The sequence below is a fragment of the Marmota marmota genome, unplaced genomic scaffold (genome assembly GCF_001458135.2).
Source record: "Marmota marmota marmota unplaced genomic scaffold, marMar, whole genome shotgun sequence".
Lineage (NCBI taxonomy): Eukaryota > Metazoa > Chordata > Mammalia > Rodentia > Sciuridae > Marmota > Marmota marmota.
The window spans coordinates 4,352,418-4,379,272 of record NW_025999962.1 but is presented as its reverse complement, the minus strand read 5'-3'; the positions used below and the strand labels follow the sequence as shown (position 1 = coordinate 4,379,272).

The window sequence follows — 26,855 nt, the reverse complement described above, 5'->3', positions numbered from 1 at the left end:
GACACTGTGGCAGGCACGGGGTACTGTCTTGAACATGCAGGGGTGACTCAGGCTCATGTTTCATCTGCTTACAGTGGCTCAGTGCCCTAAGGACACTCGAGGGGGAGGGGAACCAATGACAACAGAGCTCCCCCGGCTGATCTGAAGGGGCGCATTCGCTGGCCAGAGGGGAAGGAGAAGCATCCAGGTAAGGAACAGAATGTACAGAGGCCAGGAGTGGGGCGGAGCGGGAGAGGGTGTGAGTGGCAGCTGAGGGCACGCCTATGGGCCAGGCAGGCAGGGCCAGGGCACAGCCTAAGAGCTAAGGAGCACAGATCAGAGCCCCACAACGACAAGACTGACCTGCAAGGCTAGTGCCCAGGACCGGCTGGGGAGTGGAAAACCAAGCGCAGAAAAGTGACTGACCCTACTGCGGCCTCACTGTCACATCACGTCTGGTTTCAGAAGGCACAGGGCACAGGGGCACCTGCCGGACCCAAGGGCATGCTGGTCCAGGGAAGCCGGCTGCAGCATCCTTCCTAGCCACATTTCCAGGTGAGCCCCAGGCCGACGCCAGCCCACAGGGGCCCTGGAGGGCCTGGGTGTGGCTCTGCGCTGGGACATGTCCAGGTCACCAAGGTGGTCTGTCCCTGCTTCCCCACTACCATGAGTCCTGGGTCTGTGCTGTCAGATGTGATGAACTGTCTCAGCCTGGCTGTGGGCTGTAGACTGGCCAGGGCTGAGATGGCCATCTGGGTCCATTGTGACGGGGCAATGACACCACTTTGAACTAATCAGAAAGTTCACAAACACAAAACAGTGTGGGTTTGGGTGTTTGTTTTTTTTTTTCTTCATATTGATGAGGTGAATTTTCAAGGACAGGCACTCAGTAGGTCAAGTGAAGGTATTAGACCTTCTCATGCGAAATTCCAGACATGCGCTCCATCCATCCGGGCATCCCTGAGAGGACAGGAGCAAGCCCCAGGGAGCCCGAGGCAATCTGCACCCTGGCCTATCTCCTCCCAAAACTAGTGATGAGGGGTTACATCTTTGTTTTACCCCCAGGTTTAAAATTCCTAGAGTGGATGTCGGTGAGGTCTCTTCCATCAACTCATTGTTTAATTATTTAAAGTAGACTTTGCCTTAGGACATGCAGGACAGTGTTCCCTGTAGCCGCACAATGCTGATAGAGGGAAGGAAGCTGTGGGGCTGGTCCCTCCCCGACTGGGACAGGTGAGTGGCTGACAGGGAGGGGAGGGGCTGGAGAGGGGCCTGGGCTGAGACGTGCAAGGCAATGTCAGCAGCTGCCTGGCCTCTGTCTACTGGCAACAGGTAGAGGCCCACCAGGGGCCAGCACGTTGGGGACAGCTGCTCCTGTCCTTCCCTGTCTTCCTCCAGCAGCCACAGTGCCCACCCAGCTGGGCTTCCTTCTTCAGAGAACCTGGCCTTCCCCACCCAGAACCCCTGCCTCCTCCACACTGGGCAGGCACCCTGAGGACTCCCAGAGTGCTCTGCTTGGTGTCAGGGTGGACTCCATAGTGAGGACTAACCCTTCTCCACATGTGCACATGGTGCCCACAGTTTCTATTAAGCAAAAATTAGGACTCACGGCCTGACGAGAGCACAGAATGTTCTAGTCAGACCCCTGCAGGAGAATACCAGCTAGATGGCCATCATGAGTAGGCTCATTTAAAAATGGAAGCTTTGTAGCCAAGATGGACCTCCAGGCAGCGATCAGAATGGGGAAGATGGTTCAGAGCACACCACACCCCCTCACCCTCGCTCGGAGCGGGCTGCCTCCTGCTTGTCCCTCTACCCACTGGGTCAGGGTGCCCTCTAAGGCAGGTGCCCTCTAAAGCTGCGCCCTCTGCCCCTCCTGGAGCTCACACACCCTCTTTGGCTTCTCAGAAGAGTCAGGGCAGTCATTCCTGCTCTGCGTGGAGAAGGCTGCTGTCCACTTCAGCTTGCACCTCCGCATCGGGACCTGGTGCCTCTCCCAGAGCTGGCCCTGTCCACCTGCCCTGGTGTGGGCGGCCCGTCTGTGCCTCGCTCCCTCTCTTCCTGGCCCGCACAGGTTAAGGCTTAAGAGTCCGTGCAGGGCTTCCTTTCCCGCCAAGTCCACCCTGAAGGGCCTTTCCCACAGCCCACTTGCCCCTCCGCAGCAGCCAACTGCAGTGCACAAGGACTGTCCTTCACTCTGGTGTCTCAAGGGCTCCTGCCCTCCATCCCCAGCACTTAGCACAGATTCCAGCACGCGGTGAGTGTGACACTTGTTTGGTGAGTTAACGAGTGGAATGGAACGGGTACTCACTGTGTCACGGGTGGCCATCCCCCCACCGATTCCAGGAGGGGTCCCCTCACTTCTAGCAGGAACCCAGGAGGGGAAGGAGGGACCTCAGCGTTAGGCTCTCCACCCCCTCCTGGGCCTGCACCTCTCTAACAGCATTGAGCGCCTGGGGAGAGCCGTGTACCCCTGGTGGCCCATCGTGACCGGGCACCAGGACCCACATGGGTGGCTGTGCCATGGGGCGGGATAGGTGGAGCCGCAGGTGGTCCTGGTTACCTGGAAGTGCTCCTTCAGTCTCCTGGGGAAGAGCTTCAGGCACTCCTCGGCTGTGATGAAGAACCCAGCTGGAGTCTGAGGGGGCGTGGCCTCCTGCCACCTGTGGTCTGCAAGGAGACACCGGGCAGCCCTGAGCGCTTCCTCCTGCTTCCCTGCTTTCCTCCCCTGCCCAAGTCCTGCCGAGCCCCACACCCCGTGTCTGGCTCCCCCTCCTTCCAGGTCTCGGGAAAGCTCCCCTTACTGCTAGAGGGGCTGTCCCGACCGCAGGGACGGGTCCCCCAGGTGCACTACAGGTTTATGTCTGCAGTCTCCGTCCTTCCGTCCTCTCATTCATCTACTGATGCCCAGAGGCACAGGCAGGAAGCTGCCTCTTCTTTGGTCTCTAGATCCATGCCACAAGGACAGGAATGTGTAATTTATCCCCTATCATCAACTTGACAGCCACTTCTTGACCACCAATCTGTTAGATGTCATGCAGGGGCGGTCACACATTCTTTGATTCTTCTAACAACCCAAAGAAGTGGACTCTTGTGCCTTATTTAAGCCCAAGGAAGTTTACCATAGCTATTCACAGAGGATGACAGGGGCTCAGAGGGCTCCCCAGCCTGCCCAGGTAGGGTTCTTACAGCACAGCTGTTCAGGCCAACTGGCTTCCAGCGCCCAGCTGGTATGGTGCCCTCTCCCTTCCCTAAACTGAGAGAGAAATGCAACCTCTACTCAAAACCCAGTCCGTTCCACCAGGCCTGATCATCTGAGCATGACCTTGTCTAAAGCCAGGCCACCACCCGGACATGGTTGTAGACATGACTCTCTGCACGTTGCAGCCAAGCTGGCCCTACCCCCACAGGTATGATTTGCAGGAGATGGCCAGGGACAGGGCACCCAGAGCTTGTGGGCACCCTCTGGTCCAGTCTTGAGCCTGGCTTCTGCCCCACCCCTACCTCACAGTGAGGGTTGGCTTCCATATGGGGATGCCCTGCCCCCTCCACAGGGGCCACCACCGGCCCCAGCATGGGGCTGTCAAAGCCTGGCTTTCCTGCCCCATAGCACCTGGCCCTGTGGGGGCTGGTGAAGGATGCCAGGCTGCTCACAGGAGCACAGGGGACAGGTCATGGGGCAGAAGAGCAGGAAAGGGACAGGGATGGAGCGTGGGCAGAGGACAGGGATGGATGCTGACTCTGGTCTGCTCAGGGGTGGCCTCACTGGCTGGGTCTCAGGCAGGCATCCTTCCCACCTACTCTGGTCCCTTCTCTGAAGGAGGATGCACCCGTGTGGCAGAGTGGTGATCTGTGCTGTAGGCTCCTCCCCCCAACTTTCATTTTCCTTCAGGGGATCAAAACATACCCAGGGCAAGCATCAGAATTCTAGAGGGCCATGCTGCTCACTCTGCCTTCCTCCCTCAGCAGGGGACCTCTCTGAAGTTGGCTGGGGCTGGGAGGACCTCTGGCGCTGACACAGAGAAGCAGCCACCTCCCAGAGCCGGCAGCAGGAGAAGGGCTGCGCACACAGGGCTGCTGTGGCCCAGCCAGCCTGGCCAGGGTGTGCAGAGAGAGAGAGAAGGGAATTCCACCAACCGCATGCCTGGCCCCTGCAGTTTTGTGCCAGGGCCTCAAGCAGACAGGGCAGGAGGCCCCTGTCCCTGCCCTGGGGCAGGACTGAACTGTCAGCCTGAGCATGGTGGACAGCAGAAGGAGGTGATGTGGCTGGGGGAGGGACCCAGCAGGGGTGGGGGACCCAGCCTACCTTGACCTCTCACACCAGATGGGTTTCCTAATTTCCTCACAACTGTTGGGGTGAGAGGTAGGAACCGTGGCTGGGTGACCTTGGGCACATCAGTGAATCTTCTAGAATCTCTGCCTCCACATCTGTCAGCAGAGAAGGGTAAGAACTGCCCTGCCTGCTGATAGCATTATTAAATACAGGTCACCAGCATCATTTCAGGCAGAAAAATCCTAAGGACATGAGGTCTGACTGGGGTCTCAGGGAAGACACAGGCTTGGGAGTCCATTTTAGAACCATTAGGGTCCTGGGTTTGCAAAAGACCCAGGCCCAGTTCCACCCTCGCACTCTGTTTAACTTAGTAAAAGGAAGGGCTGAAACCGTAAAATTAAGCAAAGTGCCTGAGTCCAGTCCAGGACGCAGGCGGCTCAACATCTCATTGGAGGCCCCAGCAGGCAGGGGTGCCCAGGCTTGGCCTTAGTACCTTCGAATCCTGCTGCAAAGTCAAGGTAGCTCATCCCCTCCTTCTTAAAGCCGATCTTTGTAGTCAGCTGAGAGAACTGGGTGTCGTCCATGGGCATCCCGCTGTCTTCCAGTACCTGGTGAAGGGAGGTGAGGGTGGAGAGGCCTTGGTCACCCCGGCCACTGCTCAGCGCACCACCTCCCACCCTGATTGTTGCTCCACCCCCAGCCCAGCAGCTGAGGGCGGGCCCCCCTGGTCCCTGGGCCCAGCACAAGGCTTGTGTTTGTTGAGCATGTGGTGAACAAAGGACCCGGCAGCACCCCTGGCTCAGCCAGTGAGGCCCCGGCCCAGGGTGCTTAGCAGGCAGGCCCTGCCACCCACCCACGTCCCTGTGGTGGCCACTGCAGGGGCTTTGGAGTTTACACTCACATACCTTCAGGGAAACACAAAACAAAGCAAGGCAGTGTGAGGAGGGAAGACAGATTTCTACAAGTCTAACATGACCCACAGGTCACACGGCAAGCTGTGTGGCCGATGACGGGGGTGGAGGGGTATCCATGGCCACCCCGCCCCCTCCCTGTGCTAACCCACTCCCTATAGGTTGTTCCTGACCCACCAACGCCTGTCCTCCCTGTGCATGTGGGGGTGAGAACACCGGGGAAAGCACCCTTCCCTGCATGACAAACATCACGGTAAACATCACCATGGAACTGTCCCCATACCACCCCCAGAGAGGCAGGTGGCTGGAGCTGCTCCAGGGCAGACGATGACCTTTGACCACGGCCAGTGGGTCCACAGCCCAGACAGAGCTGCCTGCCTGGAGAGACGGCACCCAGAAGGGAAGCTGGGGGACCCAGGGCAACCGAGCACACCACGCTGCTGCTCCCACAGTGAGGAGGGAAACGGGAAAGTCCTGCTCCCCTCCCAGCCGAGGACACATGCCGCAGTCCGGCTGCAGCAAAATAACCGGGGGGTGACGAGGAACTTGTGTAGATTGATACAGCAGGAGTGGGAGCCGTTTATTGCAGGACAGGAGCAGTAGTTATACATTCCACACAGCTTATCTAATTAGCATAAACTAGATACATCAGTCAACCAATCAGGAATCTCCACACTTAATGGCTCGCTGGCGCTACTTCACAAACCACTCCCTCTGGCATTTTGCCAGGTGCCATCCAGACTTGTTTACAGACTCTAACAGACACAGAACCACAGCTCAACATGCCTGTGTGTCCATGGGCCAGAGTCGTCCAGGATGACCGACCTCCCGCGTGGGACAGAGGACAGAGGCTTTTTTGCAGGGCTGAGTGTGCAGAGGGTGGTGGAGAAGGGGATGGGGCAGACGCGGACTTAACGCATGCCAGATGGTTCTGGAGCCTCAGGAAGCCCATGTCTCCCAGTGGAAGGCTGGAGGAGCAAAGCCCTTTCTGGAGAGTCCAGGTGCGGGTGAGGACAGGATCAGGTAGGACCGCGGCACAAGTCTACATGGGCAGCATCGTTATGGTCACCAGTGTGGCAGTGTTTGTTGCCACTTCAGGCCAGGCACTGGGCTGGGCTCTCTCCAGACACTGCCCAAAGCTCATTTGATCCTTATCATGAGCCCTGAGAAAGACACTCTTGCAAACCCGACTGGACACCTGGGAACAGAGGCTTGCCCTGATGGCCTGACCAGGGAGCAGCAGGCTCAGGGTTCAAACCCAGTTCTGAGTCCTAACTGCTCTGATGAGCCCCATGGGGGATGGGTAACTGGGCTGGACAAAGTCGGGGAGGTGGAAAAGACAGGAAGCCGGTCGGTAGAAAGTAGGGGAGCCGCCCTGCCCTGGACCCTGGCACCCCTGACCCCAGCATCCAAATTGGCCACACAGGAAAGGCTAAGTGGAGCCCTGGTGACAGGAGAGGGCAGGAGGCTGGGAGGCTGGGGTCCAGGAGGAGAGCCCCTCTCCCACGCAGGGACCAATGAGCATTCGGCTGCAGTTCAGATCTGGCTCTCGGCAGGGACCCACATGATGGCAGGGCTACCTCCCGCTCCTATTGTCTTGGTGTCACCCTCTGTGGTGTGCAGGAAGAGGACAGGGACCTGTGGCTTGTTCTTTGTCTCCTGTCTACACAGTGACATGACCCATCTGAATGTGGAAGTGGTCACTGCCTCTTTCCTGGCCCAGGCGGGGCTGCTGGAAGCTAAGAATGAACCAGCCACAATGGGCTGGAAGTGTCCCTCTCCCTGGGGAAGCTGGGCTGGGGGCCCAGTGAACAGGCTACAGGTAGCCACACAGAGGGTGACAGGGGAGCAGATGGATTCCAAGGCCGTCCCCAGGGCCTGCCTGGGCCCTGGGCAGGCAGTGCGCGCCTGGGCATTCTGTGCCATCTGCACCATCTGCACAGGAGCCTCGGCCCAGCCCTGCGGAGCAGCCGGTCCCAGCCTGGATGGCAACAGCACAGAGGGGAGGCCACAGCCCACGCACCAGCACCCGGAGGCAGTCGGCCTCTGCAGCGAATAGATGGGCTGCTTGCTTTGAAAAATAACTTTATATTTTGAAAACAATTACACATGAATTATTCATGGTGAATTCCTCCTGCTCGGTCCCTTCACAAGAAACATATGTAAAGAACAGGAAGAAAACCTCCGTAGGCGAATGTTTCCCAGCCTGAGGGCTGTGAGCACCGTGGGATGTGGTAGGCCTCGGGCAGCCTGTCGGGGCTCAGGCGCAATCCCCGAGGGGCCGCACAGCACACAGAACACACCAGCCGCTGCTCGGAGGGGCCCCAGAGCCTTCCACCAACACCAGCGACTTGGATCCTCCCGGGCTGCGCCCCACACTTCATTTCTCAGATGGACACAGCCGCAGATCAGCTGGATTTATCACAAGCTCAGAGGCGATTTACAATGCCACGTAAGGTGGGTGACACAGTGACAGATTCAAAACGTTCACCCATGTGCGTCGTTTTCTCGGGCCTTTTCTGGAAGGGTTTCTGAGAAACTCTTCACAGAGTGACAAACTATGGTCTGGCATTTTCTGATTCACCAAATTGTTACTTCTGTCACCGCTGGGACCTACCATTTCCGTCCTAGCTGAGCTCTCCAAAGGCAGGTGCTGGCGTGGGTGGTGGCAGCGTGAGAATCAGACTTGTCTAAGCCCCGACTGCAGAGAGCCTCTGAGAGAGTCCCCCGCCACTGGCTTCCGCGGGGGACACCTGTCCTCCAAGCCTCTCGGCACATGGTGGTGGTGTTTTTCTAGGAACCGCAACACGCGCAGACCACTCGGAGTCAATATCGTGCCACCCCCACTTAAAAAGGTAGAGACCTTGCGACCACACAGGCCGGTCCCTTTCCTAACCATGGCTGTCACTGTTTCCATCTACATATGTCACAAACCCCAAAAGACAAGGCTGGAATTTGTGTATGGACATTTCTATGCATTTTTTTTTTAATTCAGAAAAAGCAGTCCTTTATATTTAACCAGATATTTACCATTTCTAATGTTCCTCTTCCTTTCATGAACATCTGGGTCCCCCTGGCATCAAATTTCTTGGGCCCAAGAACTTCCCGTAGTACTGCTGGGAGGCAAGATGTGTCACAATGCATTATCTTTTTGTTCCTGCTTTGTTTTTCTTAATCTAAGAACATCACCTTCATTCTTAAAAGGACACTGGCTGACCGCGAATTCTGAGTCGAGGCGCTTCGGCAGCCCCTGGCTTGGCTCTGCCCTTCAGTCCATAGGCCCAGTGTTTCTTGGTCTCCGTTGTCTCTGATGAGGGGTCAGTGGTCATTCAAATCATGGCCTCTTGGTCATAAGGCATCACTTTTCTCATACTTCCTTTAAGATTTCTCTCTTCAATTCTTGTTTTCAGAAGTTTTTCTGTGATTTTCTTTGGCTTTATCTTAGTTGGGGTTTTCTGAGTTTCCTAAATCTATAAATGTAGGCCTTTTGCCAAAATTCAGAAGTTGTAGTCATGATTTCTTCACATAAGTCTTCTCCAGTCTCCCTCTTGCTTCCTCCCTGGGTTTTAATTGCACCAGCGTTAGACCTTTTCATATTACTTCCCATGACCTGGTGGCACTATGCTTGTTTATTTATTTATTTGTTGATTTTTTTCCCTCTCTCTTCTTCAGTTTGTAGAACTGATTCTTCCTTTTTTCATCTGTGGTTAAGACATTGGGTAAGGTTTTTTATTAGTTCTGTATTTTCCACTGGTTTCTTCTTATAATTTTTATTTCTTTACTGAGAGGTCCTACATTTTCAATAATTCTGAATATATTGTTCTTTGTTCACTGAGCATTTTTATAACAGTTAAAGATTTTTAGAGTTAATTCTAACACCTGGTCATTGCAGTCTTTTCTCTTGAGAAAGGATTTATTTTCTGTTTCTCCACATGTTGAGCACTTTGGGATGACATCCTGGACACTCTGAACGTTAAGGTGTCATGACTCTGGATTCTGTTCACATTATCTGTGGACAAGTTTGTTGCTATTCCTTTCTTTATTTGAGGAAGCCACAGACTTGGTTGGCCTGGATCTGAGAAAGGCTGTCTTTTCAGACTGTCAGTATACAGTTTGAACTTCGGCCCACTTCTTTGATCCTTGGGTGGGCTGCTTGCAATCTGCCTGGCTCACAGATGGTTCAGGGTCAATCAGGGACTTAAGGAGAATTTCTGCACCAGTTTGGAGCCCCTGCTGTCTGGCTGTCTCCATTTCAAACCTTGCCTCGCCCACCCCCTCTCATTTAGTCTCCAGGGACAGTAGATGCTCAGACCTCTTCCCTCTGGTTCTGTAGGCCAGAAACAGGACTGGCGGTCTGTTGGTGTTTTGTATGCGCTGGGTGGCACCAATCTCGTCCTTCACGCAGGTGAAAACCTGGGGACCAGGGCACCTCCAACTCATGCTATTCCCGCCTCAGGACCAACTCTCCCCCAGAATCCTCTTGCTCAGCTTCAGCCTACAGGGTCCTATTGATCTACCTCTCCAACCTCATCCAGCATTTCTATGTGGGATCTTTGAGAAGTTTCCAATAGAAACTTACTTGGCCATACTGGAAACAGAACGTCCAGTAATCCTTCCTGGGGTGTTGTGGCACACATGCCCTCAAGATGCAGGGGTCACTGTTCAGAGAAGGCTTCCCAGTCCTCCGCAGCCTGGGCCCCACTCCCCACACAAGTGACCTTCCATACTTGCCTACTTCTCTCACAGAAGTAGGAGCCTAACACATGGCAGGTCCCAAGAAATTCCTGTAGGACAGAGAAATCACCTGCATATCCCAAGAGCACAAAGTAGATACTCAGTGACAAGTGAAAAGAGGAGGAGAGGATGTCGATGCAAGGGACAACTCAGACGTCGTCTACTGTGTCTGGGTGGGTCTTGAACCTAAGAACGTCACGTCTGCACAGACAAGAGCGTCAGGCCACCCTCAGCCCTGGCAAGGACGCAGTCAGAAAACTGAGACCCCTGTGGGGCGCACAGGAGTGTACTGTGCTTGTGAGACACACAGGAGGAAGGGACAGGCTAGGGACTGTGAAGCTGCGCTGGCTCCTCGACAGGCCCCGCAGACCCTTATGACTGCATGTTGTGCTCTTCTGTGCTGTGTCAGCCATGACATCTTCACGGCTGTCCCCTAGATGCTACATCTAGTAGAGCTCCTCTGCAAGCATCAGGCAGTCAAGGAAGAAGTTCGTCTGTGTGCTTAGGCCAGGGACTGAAAGGACACAGCCTGAGGAGAACGGGGGATTCAGGGACACCATCCAAACACATCCTTCCTTACCTGGAAATTCTCTGGACAAAGTTCCTTTGTGATAAAACTAAAGAGACTTGTTTTTTTTCCTAAGTAATGGTATTTCTATTTCTTTGCACACCCATTCACAGAGAAAAACAAAACTGACACACACATTAAAAAATAACTGTCTTCCCTAGAATTCCAGACACACTGCCTCCAGGCCTCCCTTTGCCCATCCCAGCGACACCTGATCTTCTAGCTCCTCCATCTGCCTCTTAACTGCCCACCACCAAGAGCCATCCCCAGGACGCAGGTGCGGCCCAGGAATTCTATCATCAAGATGATCTGATCACATGCAAGTCAGGGGAAGGGTCAAGCGTGCCACGGCTGGGAAGGAGCATGGAACTTTCCAGGTAGGTTCACTTTGTGCTTAGGTAGAAAATTCAAATGATTTTGGCAAATGTTTCCTAGAATATTCAGAGGCAGGAGGCTTGCCTGAAAATAGCCAAGAACACTAAAAAAGGAAGAACGTTGAGAGAAAGACCTGTTTTTCTAAATTAAAAAGCCATGCTGCATTGAGATGGAAATAGAAGTATCATCCAGCAGAATGGAGGCTTTCGGACACGGTACCTAGTTGTATAATTACTAGTCAGGGCCTGGGAGGTCTTCTTGCTCTAAGCAGTGGGATAAGAAGCCTGCTAAAGAATTTGAGGAAGGGCCTGGGGTTGTGGCTCAGCAGTAGAGTGCTCGCCTAGCATGTGCAAGGCCCTGGGTTCCATCCTCAGCACCACATTAAAAAATAATAATAATAAAGAGATAAAATAAAGGTATTGTGTCCAACTACAACTAAAAATAAATAAATCAATAAATATTTTTAAAAAAGAATTTGAGGAAGGAAACAGAGAGGGAGCTGTCACTGCCCTAGTCTCCAGTGTTAGGGTGAGGGTCAAAGCAGATCAGCCTTGTTGCCTATAGAGCTCGCTCAACATCGGCAGAGGCCGGCCTGGGGGTGGGGGGAGGTTGCCCCGCCCCATCTAGCCCCTGCTCATCAGTGCAGTGCCACCATCCAGGAGCACGTGAGTCATAAGATGTCCAGCCCCCTCCATGGAGTCCTCCAAGTTCTTTTGGAGGGTCAGTAAACAGCATGCTTGGGGCTTTTGCAGCCCTGCGGCTGAACACTAGTACAATGAGAACTTCAGAAAAGCCCCATCTTATATAAAAATGATTCCATATGTATTAAACATTTACATTCAAAAATAAAACAATAAAAATTCTTGCAAAAACCCTTAGGAAAGACAAGCTCAGACTCCATAAAAACAAAAAGATGCAAATTACCACAATGAACATGATTTTGACTAGCACAGTAGCACATCCTAAACTTCTTATTATACTCAGTCCACATTTGGAAATTAGTAATTCCCCAACACTGCCGACAGGGATGAATTTGATAGAATCTTTGGAAATATAAGATGGCAATATGCTTTTAACATTTAAATGTGAATATTCCTTTGACCTGAAAATTGTACTTTTTTTATCAGCAAAAAAATTGTAACAACTTCATTATAAGTTCACAGACTGCAACAAATGTACCACTCTGGCCACGGATGCCGTGGGGAAGGGTTGGAGACGTCGGGTTTGGGGGTTTGTGGGAATTCTCTGAGAGTTCTGTCAATTCTGCTGTCCACCTAAAGTGCTTTAAAAAATAAAGTCTTGGGCTGGGGTTGTGGCTCAGTGGTAGAGCACTTGCCTAGCATGTGTGAGGCACTGGGTTCAATCTTTGGAACCGCATAAAAATAAATAAATAAAATAGAGGTATTGTGTCATCTACATTTTAAAAATAGATTTTTTTTTCAAAAGTCTATTAAAACAAACACACAATAAAGTCTAGGAGGCTAGAGGGTGGAAGAACAACACCTTGCTCACCAAGATGGCTAACTTGGACTTCATTTTCAAATAAAAAAAGAAGGAAGATGGATGTATTTGGTTGCACAAAACTCCAAATGTTTTAATGGCAAAGACATAAATATGATAAACTTAAAAAGACAACTGAGAGATTTGGAAACGGTCGTGCATAAGACAAAGAGGTGGCTTCCCGTTGTTCAGACCTTTGAGCACCTACATGGCAGGTGCCAAGCCAGGCCCTGGGAACACGGCAAACACAGTCCCAAAGTGAAGGAAACTCTGACCATTGGTGGAATTCTCACGGTGCCGGGGACCACATCTGAAAGTCTTTAATTTGTTGGCTTATACATCTCTCTCAATGCAATGTGTGTGTGTTTTTTTTTTTAATTTAGTAAAACAGGTCTTTTCCTGAATTTTCCTCCTTTTTGTATGTTCTTAGCTATTCTCAGATCAGGTTTCTATTTTGCATATAAAATTCAAAGTCATTTTATCCAATTGTAATTGGACTCATATTAAATTTCTATATTATGGGCTGGGGCTGGGTCTCAGCGGTAGAGCACTTGCCTAACACATGAAGCACTGGGTTCCATCCTAAGTACCACATAAAAATAAATAAAATAAAAGTATAGCATTCATCTACAACTAGATATATATATATATATATATTTTAAATCCTGCATCACAAGTCTGCCTAGCTGTTGAGAAGAGAACACAGAGGAATGCGGTGGCAGATTGCTTACCGCCCATTTCTCCTGTCCCAGAGTCTTGGGCCTTGGAGCCTATTCCACTGTGGCCTTTTGCACACCAGATCTGACTTCCAGAACTTGAGAATACCTCCTTGAGGGAGGGAAGTCAATGAAATATCAACTTCATTTGTCCACGGAACACTCTGATTTTACCTGCGTACAAACGAGTGAACGAAACTGCAAAATAGGGTTGAAGGCAAACAGCACGTCTCAGCACCGAGACAGCCATGCCATAAGGTGAAAGCAGACAACTCTCAGGAAGTCTCTGCAATTCTGCATCTATGTGTGCCTAGCACTTCAGCTGCAAAGTGATAATGCAACAATCAACAGGAGAAAAAAGAGTTTCACTAAACAAACCCATCAACAAACGGGGGAATTCAGCACAACGACTGACGGAATGAGCAGCTAAGAATCTGGTAAGAATAAAGAACCTCTAAAATCTAACCTACCAGGCGAGCACGGAACCCAAACCTCCTATGGTGGGGCGTGCCCTCTTCACAAGTATTTGTGGAACAGCTACCAAACTTGCCTGTGTACGCTGGGTCATAAGATGAGCATCAATATATTTCAAAAGACTATGTCATTTAGACTTTAGAACCTATCAGATGACTAGAATACAATCAACTTTAAAATCAATAGCAAAAGGTAAACTAAAAATCCCAAACATTTGGAGGCTAAACACACTTTTTAAATAAACCATAAAAAAGAAGAAATCAAAAAGTAAATTGTAAAGTTATTTTGAACTGAATGATAATGAAAATATAATATAAAAAAATTTGTATGGTGTAGCAAACCCTGTACTTTGAGGGAAATGTATAGCATAAATTCATACGTTAGAGAAATAAAGGCTGAAATCAATTATCTAAAATTCTATCTCAAGAAATTAGAGAAGTGAAGGCAAATTAAATCCAATCAAGTAGAGGGAAGGAAATGATGTAACAGCAGAAATAAATGAAATGTAAAACAATCTACAATAGAGAAAATGACAACACACATGCATTCATCACTGCTTCCAGATGGCGTGGACTAGTTCACAGGAAGCAGACACCACCAGTGAGGACAACTAGCAAGGTTTGGGCTCGGCTGGGGCCCTCAAGAGCATCAGAGTGCTAGGGAAGCAGCCAGACTCGGGACTCAAGTCCCCAGCAGGGGACCCTTCAGAGGACAACTCGGGATATGCACCTGCATCGCCTGGGAGCCGCCGATGATGAATTGGGATGGAGGGGTCTGTGGCCAGGCGGCAGGCCTCTCTAGCAAAGCTTGGGTTAATTACATGGCAACAGGGTGGCAAGTTAAGGACTTTAGCTGGGTGCAGTGATACGGGCCTGTAATGCTAGCAACTGAAGCAAGTTCAAAGTCAGCTTCAGGAATTTAGCAAGACCCTGTCTCAAAATAAAAAAATATAAAGGGCTGGGGATGTGGCCCAGTGGTAGAGCACTCCTGGGTTCAAACCCCAGCACCAAAATAAATAAGTAAATAAAAATAAAGATTTGAGAGGGCTCAGCCCAGAACTGGTCTCCCTTCCAGATGTGGCCTGCACTCTGGACAAAAGTCCCCACACTGTTGTGGCACTTAGGAGATCCCGCCTACCAGGGGGCAAGGCCCTGGGTGCCAAAGGCAAACACCGAGAAGCCCTAAGACAAGGTCGGCTGACATGGAGGTGCAGCCTCTTGAGCCCCAGAGGAACCTGCCTATTCAGCTGTGTGCTGAGAGATCCTGCCTCTGCAGAGAGGATGGAGAAGTGCAGATTTCTCATGGTCATGTGGGACTTGGACTGACACAAATGAGACGTGGGGGACCTCAAACACAAAGCTGGTCAATTCCTTAAAACATCTACTAACTCAGGAGCCATGTGGAAGAGGAAGCTCCGGAACTAACCCAAGCCAGTCCCTCCCACCCACAATATAGATGCTTTTTGTTGGGAGTCTCCCTGAGAACTCTCCAGGCCTTTCAGACATGACGGTGGGCAAATTGCCAGCGGGCGGCTAGAACTCCCCGGGTCTTTCAGATAAGGAGCCCCTAATGCAACATGGTGGCGGGCAAGTTGCCAGTGGGCGGATAACAAGTTGTTTTGAAAACCTTCTAATTGGCCCTCCCGTCTTCTGAACTCGTGGACAGTTCGTGTCCCCCATGAATCTTATGCAGGGTGGACGTGTGTGCACCGTAGGTGATGACCTGACCTTTACTATGATTGGCCCCGGGAGCTTCCTGGTTGAAGGTAACTGACTCTCACTTTCTATATAAACTAGCACCAGCTTGCAGTAAAGTGCTTCATCTTTGTCACTGCTATCTGTGTGTGTGCATTTTAATCTCCGATGACGTCGAACCTTGGCCTTTCACTTTTCCCCAGGTATCTCCCTCGGCCCCCAGACCCAGGCAGGCCCGAGGGGGCACCAGGAATTCTGTGCACTGACTGTAACCAGAGCCTGCCTGAGATCAAAGACACAGCTGCAAAGGCCCAAGGGGTGCGTGGCTGGCAAAGATATCAATAAAATCTCTCCTCCGTCTTTGTTGCATGTGACACATCTGCGTCTTTCACTAGGAAATCTCTGCCCTCTTATTATGCCCTTGATTTTACATTCTTCCTTTCTGTTAACTGACCATGATACATAAAAAGAGTTTTTAAAATATCTGTTTTATTTACTGATCAGGGTTGAATGCTCCCAATAGAAAACTGAAAACCAGAAGAGTGAAGATCTTTAATACCTGACTTTTTAGAAGATCTAGTTTGCTCAGTCATGATCGTTCCATTACTCATCCCACCCACGGGCGACAGGATGCCCGACTGTGTCCAGAGGCTACGCAGGCCGGGGTCCCTGTTCCCCGAGTGGGAAATGGATGGCATCAGGAATTGCTGGTAGTGGGGAGGGTACCGATTCCTGGGCCTGGAAGTCTGGTCACACAGAGGGACGGGAGCTCTGGGGAGGAAGGAGGAAGGTGCGCTTGATGCTAGGCAAGGCTCTGCCTCCAGCAGGGCAGAAGAGGGGGCGGGGACATGAGGAGTTGGGACACTGGCTCAGCCATTTCTAACTCCTGCTCCTGAACCACATCTCTGCCAAGCTGAGGGCCCGGGTGCCCAGAGGAGAGCTGCCCTGGGAGCCCCAGCCCTGGGCCGCGTCTGCCATTGCTCCAGGGCAGCCACCTGCCCTCTCAGACCAGCAGGCCCCAGTGCGCCTGTGGGTGAACTCCGAGTCCCAGTGCTGTGCCTTAGGGCCAGGACCCGGAACAGGGTCCTGCAGGAGTGGGGCAGGGGAGCAGTGAGACTAGGTGACTGGCACCCTGTTAAACCCCTGCAATGCCCCCAGACTCCCTGTACCTGCTCCCGCTACGTCGTCACTCAGTATCCCCACCTGATCCCCCCAGCCAAGGACCCTGGGAACCACTTGACTTCCTCCTCCCCCTCCCCTACGTCTAGCACCTCTGGAGTCGGATCCCCTTGTCCCCCCTTGTGCTCACAAAAGCCCATCTTTGGCTTTGCTCCGTTTTGGGAGGAGGAATGTCGGGACCATCTCCACAGCTCCCTACCCCATGGGTGCCCTGAGCCCTGCCCCATCTTGTCCATCCAGGAAATGAGCTGAATGAGCTCCATGGGGCTCAGAAGTAAGACCCAGAAAGAGCCTGTTACTGTGCCTGGCATGGGGCAGGCACCAGGAAAACAGCAGCCACTGGTGGAGTCATCCTCTTCTTGGAGACACATTTCACTGCCTTCCACATTTGTCCCCATGGACGCGGCAACATGTTGACCAAAATGCTTTTCTTAAAAACAGCTGAGAGCTGAGCCCTTGGAGGGGGCAGATAGGAATCTGAAGCAACGGTTTACATTAACTCCTGGGAGCTGCGCACAGCCTCCAGGCTGAGCCTCTATAGCAGAGGCTCGAGTTCTCGTGAGCACAGCAGGTCGGCCCTCTGCACCTCCAAATTTCACTGCCAGGCTGGGTTGTTTTTTTTTTTTTTTCAATTTTCTAGAGAAACAACCCCCAGATCTGTTATCACAGCATCGTGGGGATTGTTCACTGGCAGGTGGGGCCTGAGCGGCTTTGTGTGCCCACCCCACCCCGCCCATGAGGCATGGTCCCAGTCTGCAGGAGACAGCCACACAAGGCAACAGACTTTCTTGTTTTAAAAGTTCATCAAAAGCTGGCCACACCCCTGTTGGAAGTATTCTAGGAGGGGACTGCCACAGAGTCCTTTTGAACTGTGGAAAGGTGACCAGCAACAGCTTTGCTCTGTCCCAGACTACAGCACACTGGAGACTGGGTTCTGCCCTGGTGAAGTGTGCTGGCTCTGCAGGGACAGTGGCACAGCAGACCCCTTCTCCTACCTTCCTGAAGTCACACAGGTCGATCTTCCCCTCAGGCTCCTGGCTGACCTCGAGAAACCGTTGCCTGAACACGGGGTCCTGCTCCTGGACACAGGTTTTGAGTTTTTCAATGACTTCCTCCTGGGTCATGTTCTTGGTCTCGGTGGTTGTACCCTCGGGGGGCTTGGTTCTAAAAGCACAAGCGGATGTTCAGATGGGCGCATCCCGTGGGTCTGGCCCGTCCTCTCTTTGCCCCACAACGGCAGGGAGGACCCCAGTCCCCACTTCCAAGTGAGGACACAGATGCTCAGCAAGGTGGGGCTGCCCAGACCCCTGAGCCCTGGAACGTGTTGCAGTGGGCAGGACGGGGGTGGGGCTGTCGTCCTCGGGCTGACCCAGATGCGCTTTGAGCTGCGTGAAAATGGTGTGGGCCTGGTGCCCGTGAGGGATTTTTTAATGAACTGGGCCCATCATAAGACTTCAAATGGAGAAGTAGGTCATTTTGTGGTAAGTAGACCAAGGAATCACCAAGGGCCATGGAAGGAAAGGGAGCCACGTGATCTGCAGACTGACTGGATCCGTGAGGTGTGATTTTGTGTGTGCTGCAAGTGCACGTGTGTGTGCGGGGAAGATAACTGCTGCCCCTGCTCTCTCTCCAGAAGGGGACAAGACAGTCGTGGGCATAAACGTCCACTCCTGCTCTGCTCCCCCAGATTCCAAAGCTCCGGCAAAGTCTGACTTCACGCAATCGCTCCTCCCAGGGCGTTCAGAAGCCGACTCACAGAATCTCTAACCTTTCTCTTAAAATGCCATCTCTCTGCTCGTTTATAAAGCTACTATTGAAAAGTCAGATATTCAAATTTCGTTATCATATCATTAAAATGTTCCCATTGCTCTACACTTGAGAACATTTTTACAGGGATGTGAGCCTTCGGAGTCTCGGAGTTCTCCCTCTGCCGTGATTTATGACAAGCTAAGAACAAGCAAGCTAAAAGAATATCTTTTCATTAGACTAAGGCTGATTTTTCAAAATGAAGAACTAGAATATTCATCAGTCCAGCTTTTTATAGATTTACTAAGTGTGTTTTATGGTTACAATTCAATTTGGCAATCATTTAAATATTTCCATCATCCACATTAGAGAGCATTAGCTGGCTGGCTGGCGTGTTTTGCAGTAACTATGACGGTGGTGAGGAATCTCGGTCTCTGGAGGAGAGCGGACGTGAGCGTGGGGAGGGAAGAGCACAGCCGTGGAGCCTCTCAGGGAGGTGAGTCCCAGGCCCTGACCCAGGCTGGCCATCAGGTGCAGGAGAACTGGAGGCGCGTCCCTCAACCTCGGACCACTGCACTTACATTCCTAAAGTTCATAGGTGGTTTCAACCACTGCCCTAAAACTCACCGACCCTCGTCTCTGTGTGTACAGGGCAGCGTCTTTCTTATTTAAATAATAAACTACTAAAATACGAATTTAACCAACAAACAGCTACTAACGCCTACTCCACCGTGGCTTCCCTTTCTTTACCTCTCTGAAAGATCCGGCGGCTGCTGCTGCTCTTTCTGGAAATGTTCGCTTGACTTGTCCTTGGAAACAGAAATGGGAGGAATAGTGGGCAGGTCCTTAATTCCAACACATGCCAGAAATTTCTTGTACAGGATTCTTCCTGAAACTGTGTCCTGAAACTTACTGCCGAGTCTGAGAGTGGAGAACAGGGCACGCCATTAGAATGGCTACAATCAAAACACCCAGCATGACGGGGACACGGTAACCACAGCCTTCACCTCTACTCACGGTGTGTGCAGCAGTGTGGCCACTTTGGGAGACAGTTTGCCAACTGAATATACAGTTATCAGAGGAACTAGCCATTCTACTCCTAGGCAGTTATCCAAGAGAAATAAAAACCTATGTCTACACAAAGAGTTGTACAAGGCACACTGCTTATTTATAATACCCCAAACTGGACACCAAACATGTCCATCAACAGATAAATGGATCCACAAACTGGCGAGGCCATGACAGTCAAATGGAATACTATTCAGCAAAAAAAAAAAAAAAAAAGACCAAACAGTTGATATATGTACCATAAGAATGAATCTGAACATCATTATGCTGAGTCAATAAATTCAGACCAAAGAAGAGAATCCTGCATTCTCCCACTTACATGAAGTCCTAGAGAATGCAAAACAATCTACAGTAACAGCAGGTCAGTGTTTGTTTGGGAGGGGGATGGGGAATAATGCATTGCACAAAGGCACAAGAAAGATTTCAAGTTTGATGTCTTGATTAATACCCTGTGGTGGCTTCGTGGATGTGGACACATGAGGAATTTCATTAAATGATATTGTTTAAATATGTGGAGCTTATTGCATATAAAGTTTACCACAATAAAGACACAAGAAGTGTAAAGAAAGAATTTTTTTCTCATTTAAGTACTTATATTGGAATTTTAGCATATGAAAATATTTTAGAAAATGTAGAAACCACTAGTCTAGTGGGACTGGTTTCTCTTTCTTTGTTTTTTGTGGTGCATGGGTAGGCAAGTGCTCTGTCAGTTAGGGCACCACCCACCCTTCACCCAGTCCTAGGATTGATTTCTTTTTCAATATTTTGCTAAATATTTTTCTAATTGTGAACTTATGCATTGTTGCAAACTCGGTGAAGCCTAAGGACCAAAATAAACTTCCACAAATTCATTAAGACCCACAAGGCATCAGCAGTGGGTAAGGTCCAGGCCTGGCACTCTGGGCTGGCTGCGAGCTCTGTGAGTGCAAGACAGGAGCTTGCCAGGTACTATCTGAGGACACCTCTGGGCATCAGCGAGGCCAAGACTATTTCTTGTTGACCTCAAGGCATCGACTGCCTTTCCACGCTGCTCCCCTCCTGCCTCCTGGGGAGCCCTGCCGAGGCCACAGCTGTGTGACCATGCCCTGCTTGACCCCAGGGAATGTGTGCTCGAGTGGCCTGTTTCCCAGCGTCCCCAAGGTTGTGGGGGAGAGGCTAATAGGAGCTAGGAATAGGTTTTCAGAGAGTAGCTCAGTTCCTAACAGCACTTCTAACTGGGCTCTTCCGTTATACCTGCCACGATTCCCGTCACTGTACTGACACCCACAAATCATTATTTTGACCCTGAGCCTGCATGGAAATACAAGTATGTGTGTTTTCCACGATGACTCTTTTTAAATACCTCAGTTTTAATTTCTTGGACAGCAAAGAATGACAGACACACTCCATAGGATGAAATTCCTTTGAGGAATTTTTAAGACCGTGAGTGACTCTCAATGATGCTCGGACCTGCAAACTCAGCCAGTTTAACTGAAGTGACTACGACACAGGAGGTTCAGACGAAATCTTGCATCTTACAAGATACTACAAAAGACTAAAGCATAATATTTGCTTGGCAAAAACAACAAAAAGATCTGGGTGGCTAGAGAGCCAGACCAACCGAGGGTCCAAACTTACCCGTGACCTGGGTTTAAGGTCCACCCCCTAGGCCTGTGTTTTCTCCACCCATGAGACGGGTGAGCCTAGCCTCCCCACACGACTATGGTCAGGTCTGAATCCTAACGTATGTTGAACCCTTAGCCGATGACCAATGCTTAGGAAGGACTTGATCAATAATAGCTATTATTAACTTAAGCTATTAGCATTGCAAAACTACATTAAATATTTGGATTTGTGAGACAATGAAAGCCATGAAGTGAATTAATTTTGTAAACAAAAAACTTACTTTGTTAAATGTTCATTTGTTAAAAATGGGCAGAAAGTATGCATGATTTTCTTGAAATTACTTCGACTGATGGACCCTGTGTCTCTGAGGTCATATGACTGCAGCGTGTCATATAGAAAGCTTGCAGATGTCTAGTGATCGCATCATGAACCATTTCTTCCACCTGACAGAGAAGCAAGCATATTCACAAAGCGGCTCCTTGTGCACCAGACCACACAGGAAGGGACCCTAAGGCGGGTGCTGCTTACCGAATTCCAGGCCAGGTGGAGTGGCATCTTGGACTCTGCACAGGGCAAAGTTCTATTTGTCTGGGTGGAAAGAGAAAGCAGACAAGTAAAAGCCGTTCAGGAAGGCAGCAGGGGCTTTGTAGGCAGAAGGACTTGGACTTAGTCTTGGACTTGAACTTGAACTTTAGCTCTGCCTCAGTTGGCCTCCAGCTCTGAGACCTGAAGCAGGTCAGTTTGCCCTCCGGTTGCCATATGAACATGGGGGTAGTATTTAATTTTCACTTGTTTATTTAAGCATACGATAAACATGAAAATCCATCATCCAGAAATTAAATAAAGGCAAATAATGAGATGGTGTTCTTGTGTGTCAAGATGGCAAAATGAGAGAGGGGCCAAGGCCAGCACTGGCTAGGGGTCAGAAAGCTGCGAGTGAGGCTGATGGGAGGTGTCTGGAAGGAGCTTGACCACGGCCGCCGGAGAGATGGGGGCGGCTGGACGTTCTGCATGTTGTGCTCTCTCCATACGCTCCTCTTCAAAGTCATTAAAGTAGTGAGTAAAATAAAGCATAGTCTCTTATGTGCTATTTTCTCAACACTTCTGTCTCCAGCATTTTAGACTCCAATCTTAGAGGGATGCCAAAGAGCAGATGCCGGAAAATCGGCCAAAGGGAAAAACAGAGGAGGACATCTAGAGCATAACAGGAAGTTCAGCATCTTTGAAAATTAGACAGCAGAGTTTTCTTGATGTTAAATGTTAACAATGTATTAATGAAAAACAACACAGGCTAAAATGTCACTGATTATGTGATCCTGTTTTTAAATAGAATTAAGTATAACATGAAAATTTGTATCCAAACTCACCAAAATGTATATATTACATATATGCAGCTTAAAAAATATCAGTTATACCTCAATAAGCTATTTTTTTTAAAAAAGAAAATGTGTGTGTGCCCTCGTGCACACAGGATTGGAGGGCAGAGGAGCAGGACGAAGCGTGGCAGGAAGATGAGCCCCGAGCTGAGGTCCGTGGTGCTGTTCGCTTCTCCTGCTTGCACACCTATGCTTTCTAACTTCTCTCCTTCACTCATTCAGCCAATGACCAGGAGGCCACACCCTTGGTACCTGGGCAGTAGTAACCGGAAGGCCACAGTGTGCTCAGTGGCCACGACGGGAGCAGGGGCTGCCCAGGGTCTGTAACTGGAGGATGGGGTGTGGCCAGAGGCATTAGGGAGGGTCCTGAGCCAGTGCTGGGCACGCTGGGCTCTGGAGGTGGTCCACCAGGGAGGAGGAGCAGGAAGGAGCCCCAGTGCTGAGGCCTGGGAGGGCCACCTGGGGGAGCCCAAGGACAGGCAGGGGGCCACACAGGCTCCTCACCAGCCACTTCTGGAAGTTCTGCTTTATCCCCAGAGCCCCCCCCCAAAAGCCAAAAGAGGGGTGTGAGCATGGCTGACATGATCGGGTTTCTACTGAGCAAGGCTACCACCCCTCCTGCAGGGAGTGTCCGGCCCACACGGCGCAGGACTGCCGTGACGTCCAGACGTGAGGACACCCAAGAGCTGACGCAGGTCCATCTCCCAGCAGGCTTCATTTCCACATGTGGAAGGGACTTTGGAGTTAGGGCCAAGGAAGGACCAAGTGGCCTGGGTTGGACATGACGTGGCCTTGCCAAGGGGGCACTCAGGAAATCATGGCGTTAAAAGGGCTAAAGCTTAATGTAACTAGAGTCTAAACAGTCTGTGGGGTTGTCTGCTGAGTTTCCCTCACAGCCCTACAAGGTGGACTGTTGCCAACCTTGCTTTTCAGAGGCAGACAGGAGTCTGGGGGAGGTGGAACGTTCCTGCCCTCGTAGCTCCTAAGTGGAGGAGGCCGAGCTGAATGCAGGCCGAGCTGCTCCCCACCCCTGCCCAGAGGTTCCACACCCTGCCCCGAGCTGGTCCCGCTCCGAGGCACCAGCAGTGAACCAAGCCCAGGCAGAGTTACAGGTCCCTCGTCACAGATGCTGCCCGGGCACAGGTTTATCCCAGCCCTTCGCAGGGCAGCATGCAAGGCACTCTTCCCTGTCTGCCCTGTCAGCCTTCCCACACTTCCTAGAAAATACGTCAGCAGACGTTCATGTTTAAATAGATATGTATCAGACCATAGGATTTACATATGCAAATTAAGTCATGTCCATATGAGCTCATCATAAAGTGAAGTTGACAAAATAGGCTGCAGGATCACATAACTATGAGTTTAATCATCTTTTGCAAAATAGGTTCACACACTCAGAGTGGAGGGAAGTGTGTTGGGATCCGGGACTTTATCATCATTTTCATCTTTGTAGTTCAGGATATCGTCAGTGAGCTCCCTAGTGAGCCCACCAACACTGTCTCCACCATGTCGGCGGCAATTTCTAGAGGTACCAAGAGAAGGGAATTAAACACGAGACGTTCCCTGTAATAAACTGCCCATTGCTAACCAATGGATGTGCACCCAACTCTGCAAGACCACGGTGTGAACCCACAACAGGGGGAAGGACTCATTCATGATGTTAACTGCATCCTACTCAGAAGCCACCAGAACAAGACACAGCAGGCATCGGTCAAAGGCTTTCAACCCTGTCTCCAAAGCCAGGCACCCCAGTGAAATCCGTTCAATAGAAATGTCATATCTGAGGCAAAGGTGCAACTCTGGATGTGACTGGTTTGAGATAGGGATTTAGGATAAGAGAGAGACTGAGTCTTAAAGGAAACACCCACAAGCCACTAAGGTGCAGAAAGCACAGTTGTGAACCTGAGCAACACGCCCTTGACCTGCAAGCTCAGGGAAGACTGGTGCAGGATTGCCCAGCTCCACCCTGGCTCCACCTCCAGTCCGGCCCCTAACTGCAGCCCATCTATAAACAGTGGAGCCCCCAGCCCAGGTGAGGCTTCTCACTCTCTATAGCCCACACTCTCCCTTCAGTGTGTATCTACTTCCTAAATAAACCTCTATCTCTGACTTTGCATGGTGCATGCCGAAATTCTTTTCTGTCACATGTGCCAAGAACCCCTCTGGTCCTGAGTCAAGTTCCCCCTACCTCTGGAAACTTCTGGGACCCTTCTCTGGAGACATCACTTTTTCTGTGACAGTTTGATGTAGACAAATAGCCATGCAGCTTCTTAAATCTAAAATCAGAAGCTAACTTGTACCTGTTAAAAAGACATCTTCAATAAACATTGCAGTAAGAATCTGCTAAAGCCTATCCTTTTTTGCATTATCTGAAACTAATCTGTTTCTTTAAAAAGTCTCAAAATGTTAAATGCTAATAGCTATCAAGGTTACAGATGCATTTATAATAATAAAATGTCAACTCTCCATGCAAAAGAAACAGATACTAAAAGCAAGCGTCAGTCACTAGAGGTAATAAGCAGTGCTTTCTTAAAAGGTGAGCCGCATGTTGTAGTTGTCACAAACACCCCCCAAAGCACGGTCACAAGCACAGTGCTGTCCGCAGAGGGGTTTTCAGAAGTGTCAAATATTGTCCTTTGATGAGATTTGGAAAGTAAAAGTTAAATCAAATGACTTGTGAACTCTCACTTACAATGAAAATTAATTCAGTTGAAAATGTGAAGTCGTTAACTGACTCAAACCACATTTCATCTGCATCTTTTATTTTACTGAATTTCCTGCCATAAAGAGAAAAGCAGAAGCGAAGTCATTAGGAAACTTACCTTGGGGTTCTCTAGCAGATCAATGAAGGAACTGATGCTGACCATTCCAGTGCCCCCGGGGTCCAGTATCTGCATTAGTTCTTTGAATTCTGAATCACTTAAGTTTACAATTATGCAATTTAGGATGTGTCGCAATTCTTCCCCTGTCATCTTTACATTACGCTTCTGAGCACGAGTATGTAGTACACAAGGGAATTAAAAAAAGAAAAAGACAGAAAAGGAAGGAAAAGTATTATATATATTTAGCATAATTTGGTACAGAATGAGCTTTGACCAAATAGCATTATGATTTGAAATGAGAATACCTTAATTGAGGACCATGATGTCATACATGTGCAAGAGCAGGGGCCTGGGGGTACCAGAACCTTCCCAGTACCCTGCCTACGTGTTCTCTACCAGGTGGGCAGGAGATGGCCAGGTGAGGGATGAGGCCCATCTCTGGGACACAGGCTGACCCCCTTCCCAGGGGCATCCACGGTGTTAAGAGTCCTCCCAACACCCACCTGGTGGCTCAGAACTTCCCGGCAGTTCAATTACAACTTGCCAATTTACTAAGAATATTAATTATGCTTGTTCTTGGTACGACCAACCTCATCAATTAAATAAGTGGACGATTACTTAGCGAGATCACTTTCAGCCACGCCACACAAAGAAAATGTTATGAGCAAGATACTCTGAGGCACATTTCTTCACCCAGAATTAAAAATTGTCAATAAGTAAATTAAATATGAAAATTGAGAGGTCCTGTTTACTGGAAAGAGGGGAAAGAACCCCTACCTCTCACTGAGAGATGTTGTGAATATCAATGCAACAAAACTTACATGGAAAGTGCTTACTAAGAGAGACCCAAAATCTGAAAAGGAAATAAGTTCCTCTAGGGTAAATTAAATCAGGGATATACATACATGCTTAGTTTTTGGCTTGGGAGAGATAATCAACTTTTATGCCCAAATAAGGGATCGTGGCAACTTTTAATAATTTCTGTGTAATCGTCACCACTAATGGTAGGACCTTGTCACCACCCCAGAAGAAGTACATTTACTCCATTCCCTACTTCCACACAGCTTGAGGCAACAACTGTTTTCATTCTCTGTGCGATGGGTTCTGTAGACAGAACCATACATGAACATGTGGTCTCTCTGTCTGGCTTCTTTCAAATAGTCCAGTGTGGCTGGGCCTGTCCATGCTACAGCATGCTCGAGCACTTTGTTCCTTTTTATTCCCGATCAGTATTACAATATCTTTTAATATCTGGTCACCATCGGACGACCATTTGGATCATTTTCAGCTTGGATATTATGAACAATGTTGCTATGAATATTTGTGATGTGTTTGTGTGGATTTACATTTTTTTGATTTCTCTTGGCCTATACCTAGGTGTGGAATTGCTGGGTCAAATGGTAAATTAGGTTTGATTTTTAAAGAAGCTGTTTTCCATGGTGGTCACATGCCCCACAACAGTGTGGGAGTGTTCCAGTGTCTCCTCATCCTTATCATCTTTTTGAAATGAATATCCAATTTTCTCAGCAGCATTTTGAAATCCTTTTCCCCATTAGATTTGTCAAAAAGTGAACTGATAAGTATTTATGGGTTCTCAATTTTGTTCCACTGATCTATATGTCTATCCTTATGCCAGTTCCAAAATCTTTATTACTGTAGCTTTATTCTAGAATTCAAAATCAGGAGGCTTAAGTAATATAATTTCATTCTTCTTTTCCAAGATTGTTTGGGCAATTCCATGATCTTTGTATTTTCATGTAAGTTTTAAGATCTTTTTTTTTAACTGTAAAAATAAAAAAGCCAGTTGGACTTTGATAGTATTTGTACTGAATACA

The 26,855-nt window shown here is 49.7% G+C and overlaps 1 protein-coding gene across 1 annotated transcript in view; it reads right to left on the bottom strand.

Moving 5' to 3' along the window:
- Window positions 1-26,855, bottom strand: part of Efcab6 (EF-hand calcium binding domain 6) — a 190,341-nt gene that overhangs the window by 80,855 nt on the left and 82,631 nt on the right. The window contains 8 exon segments of the mRNA XM_048803015.1: window positions 2,543-2,649; window positions 4,746-4,860; window positions 17,399-17,567; window positions 18,900-19,070; window positions 21,103-21,215; window positions 21,218-21,265; window positions 21,351-21,410; window positions 25,021-25,185. Coding sequence (XP_048658972.1) covers window positions 2,543-2,649; window positions 4,746-4,860; window positions 17,399-17,567; window positions 18,900-19,070; window positions 21,103-21,215; window positions 21,218-21,265; window positions 21,351-21,410; window positions 25,021-25,185 — 948 coding nt within the window.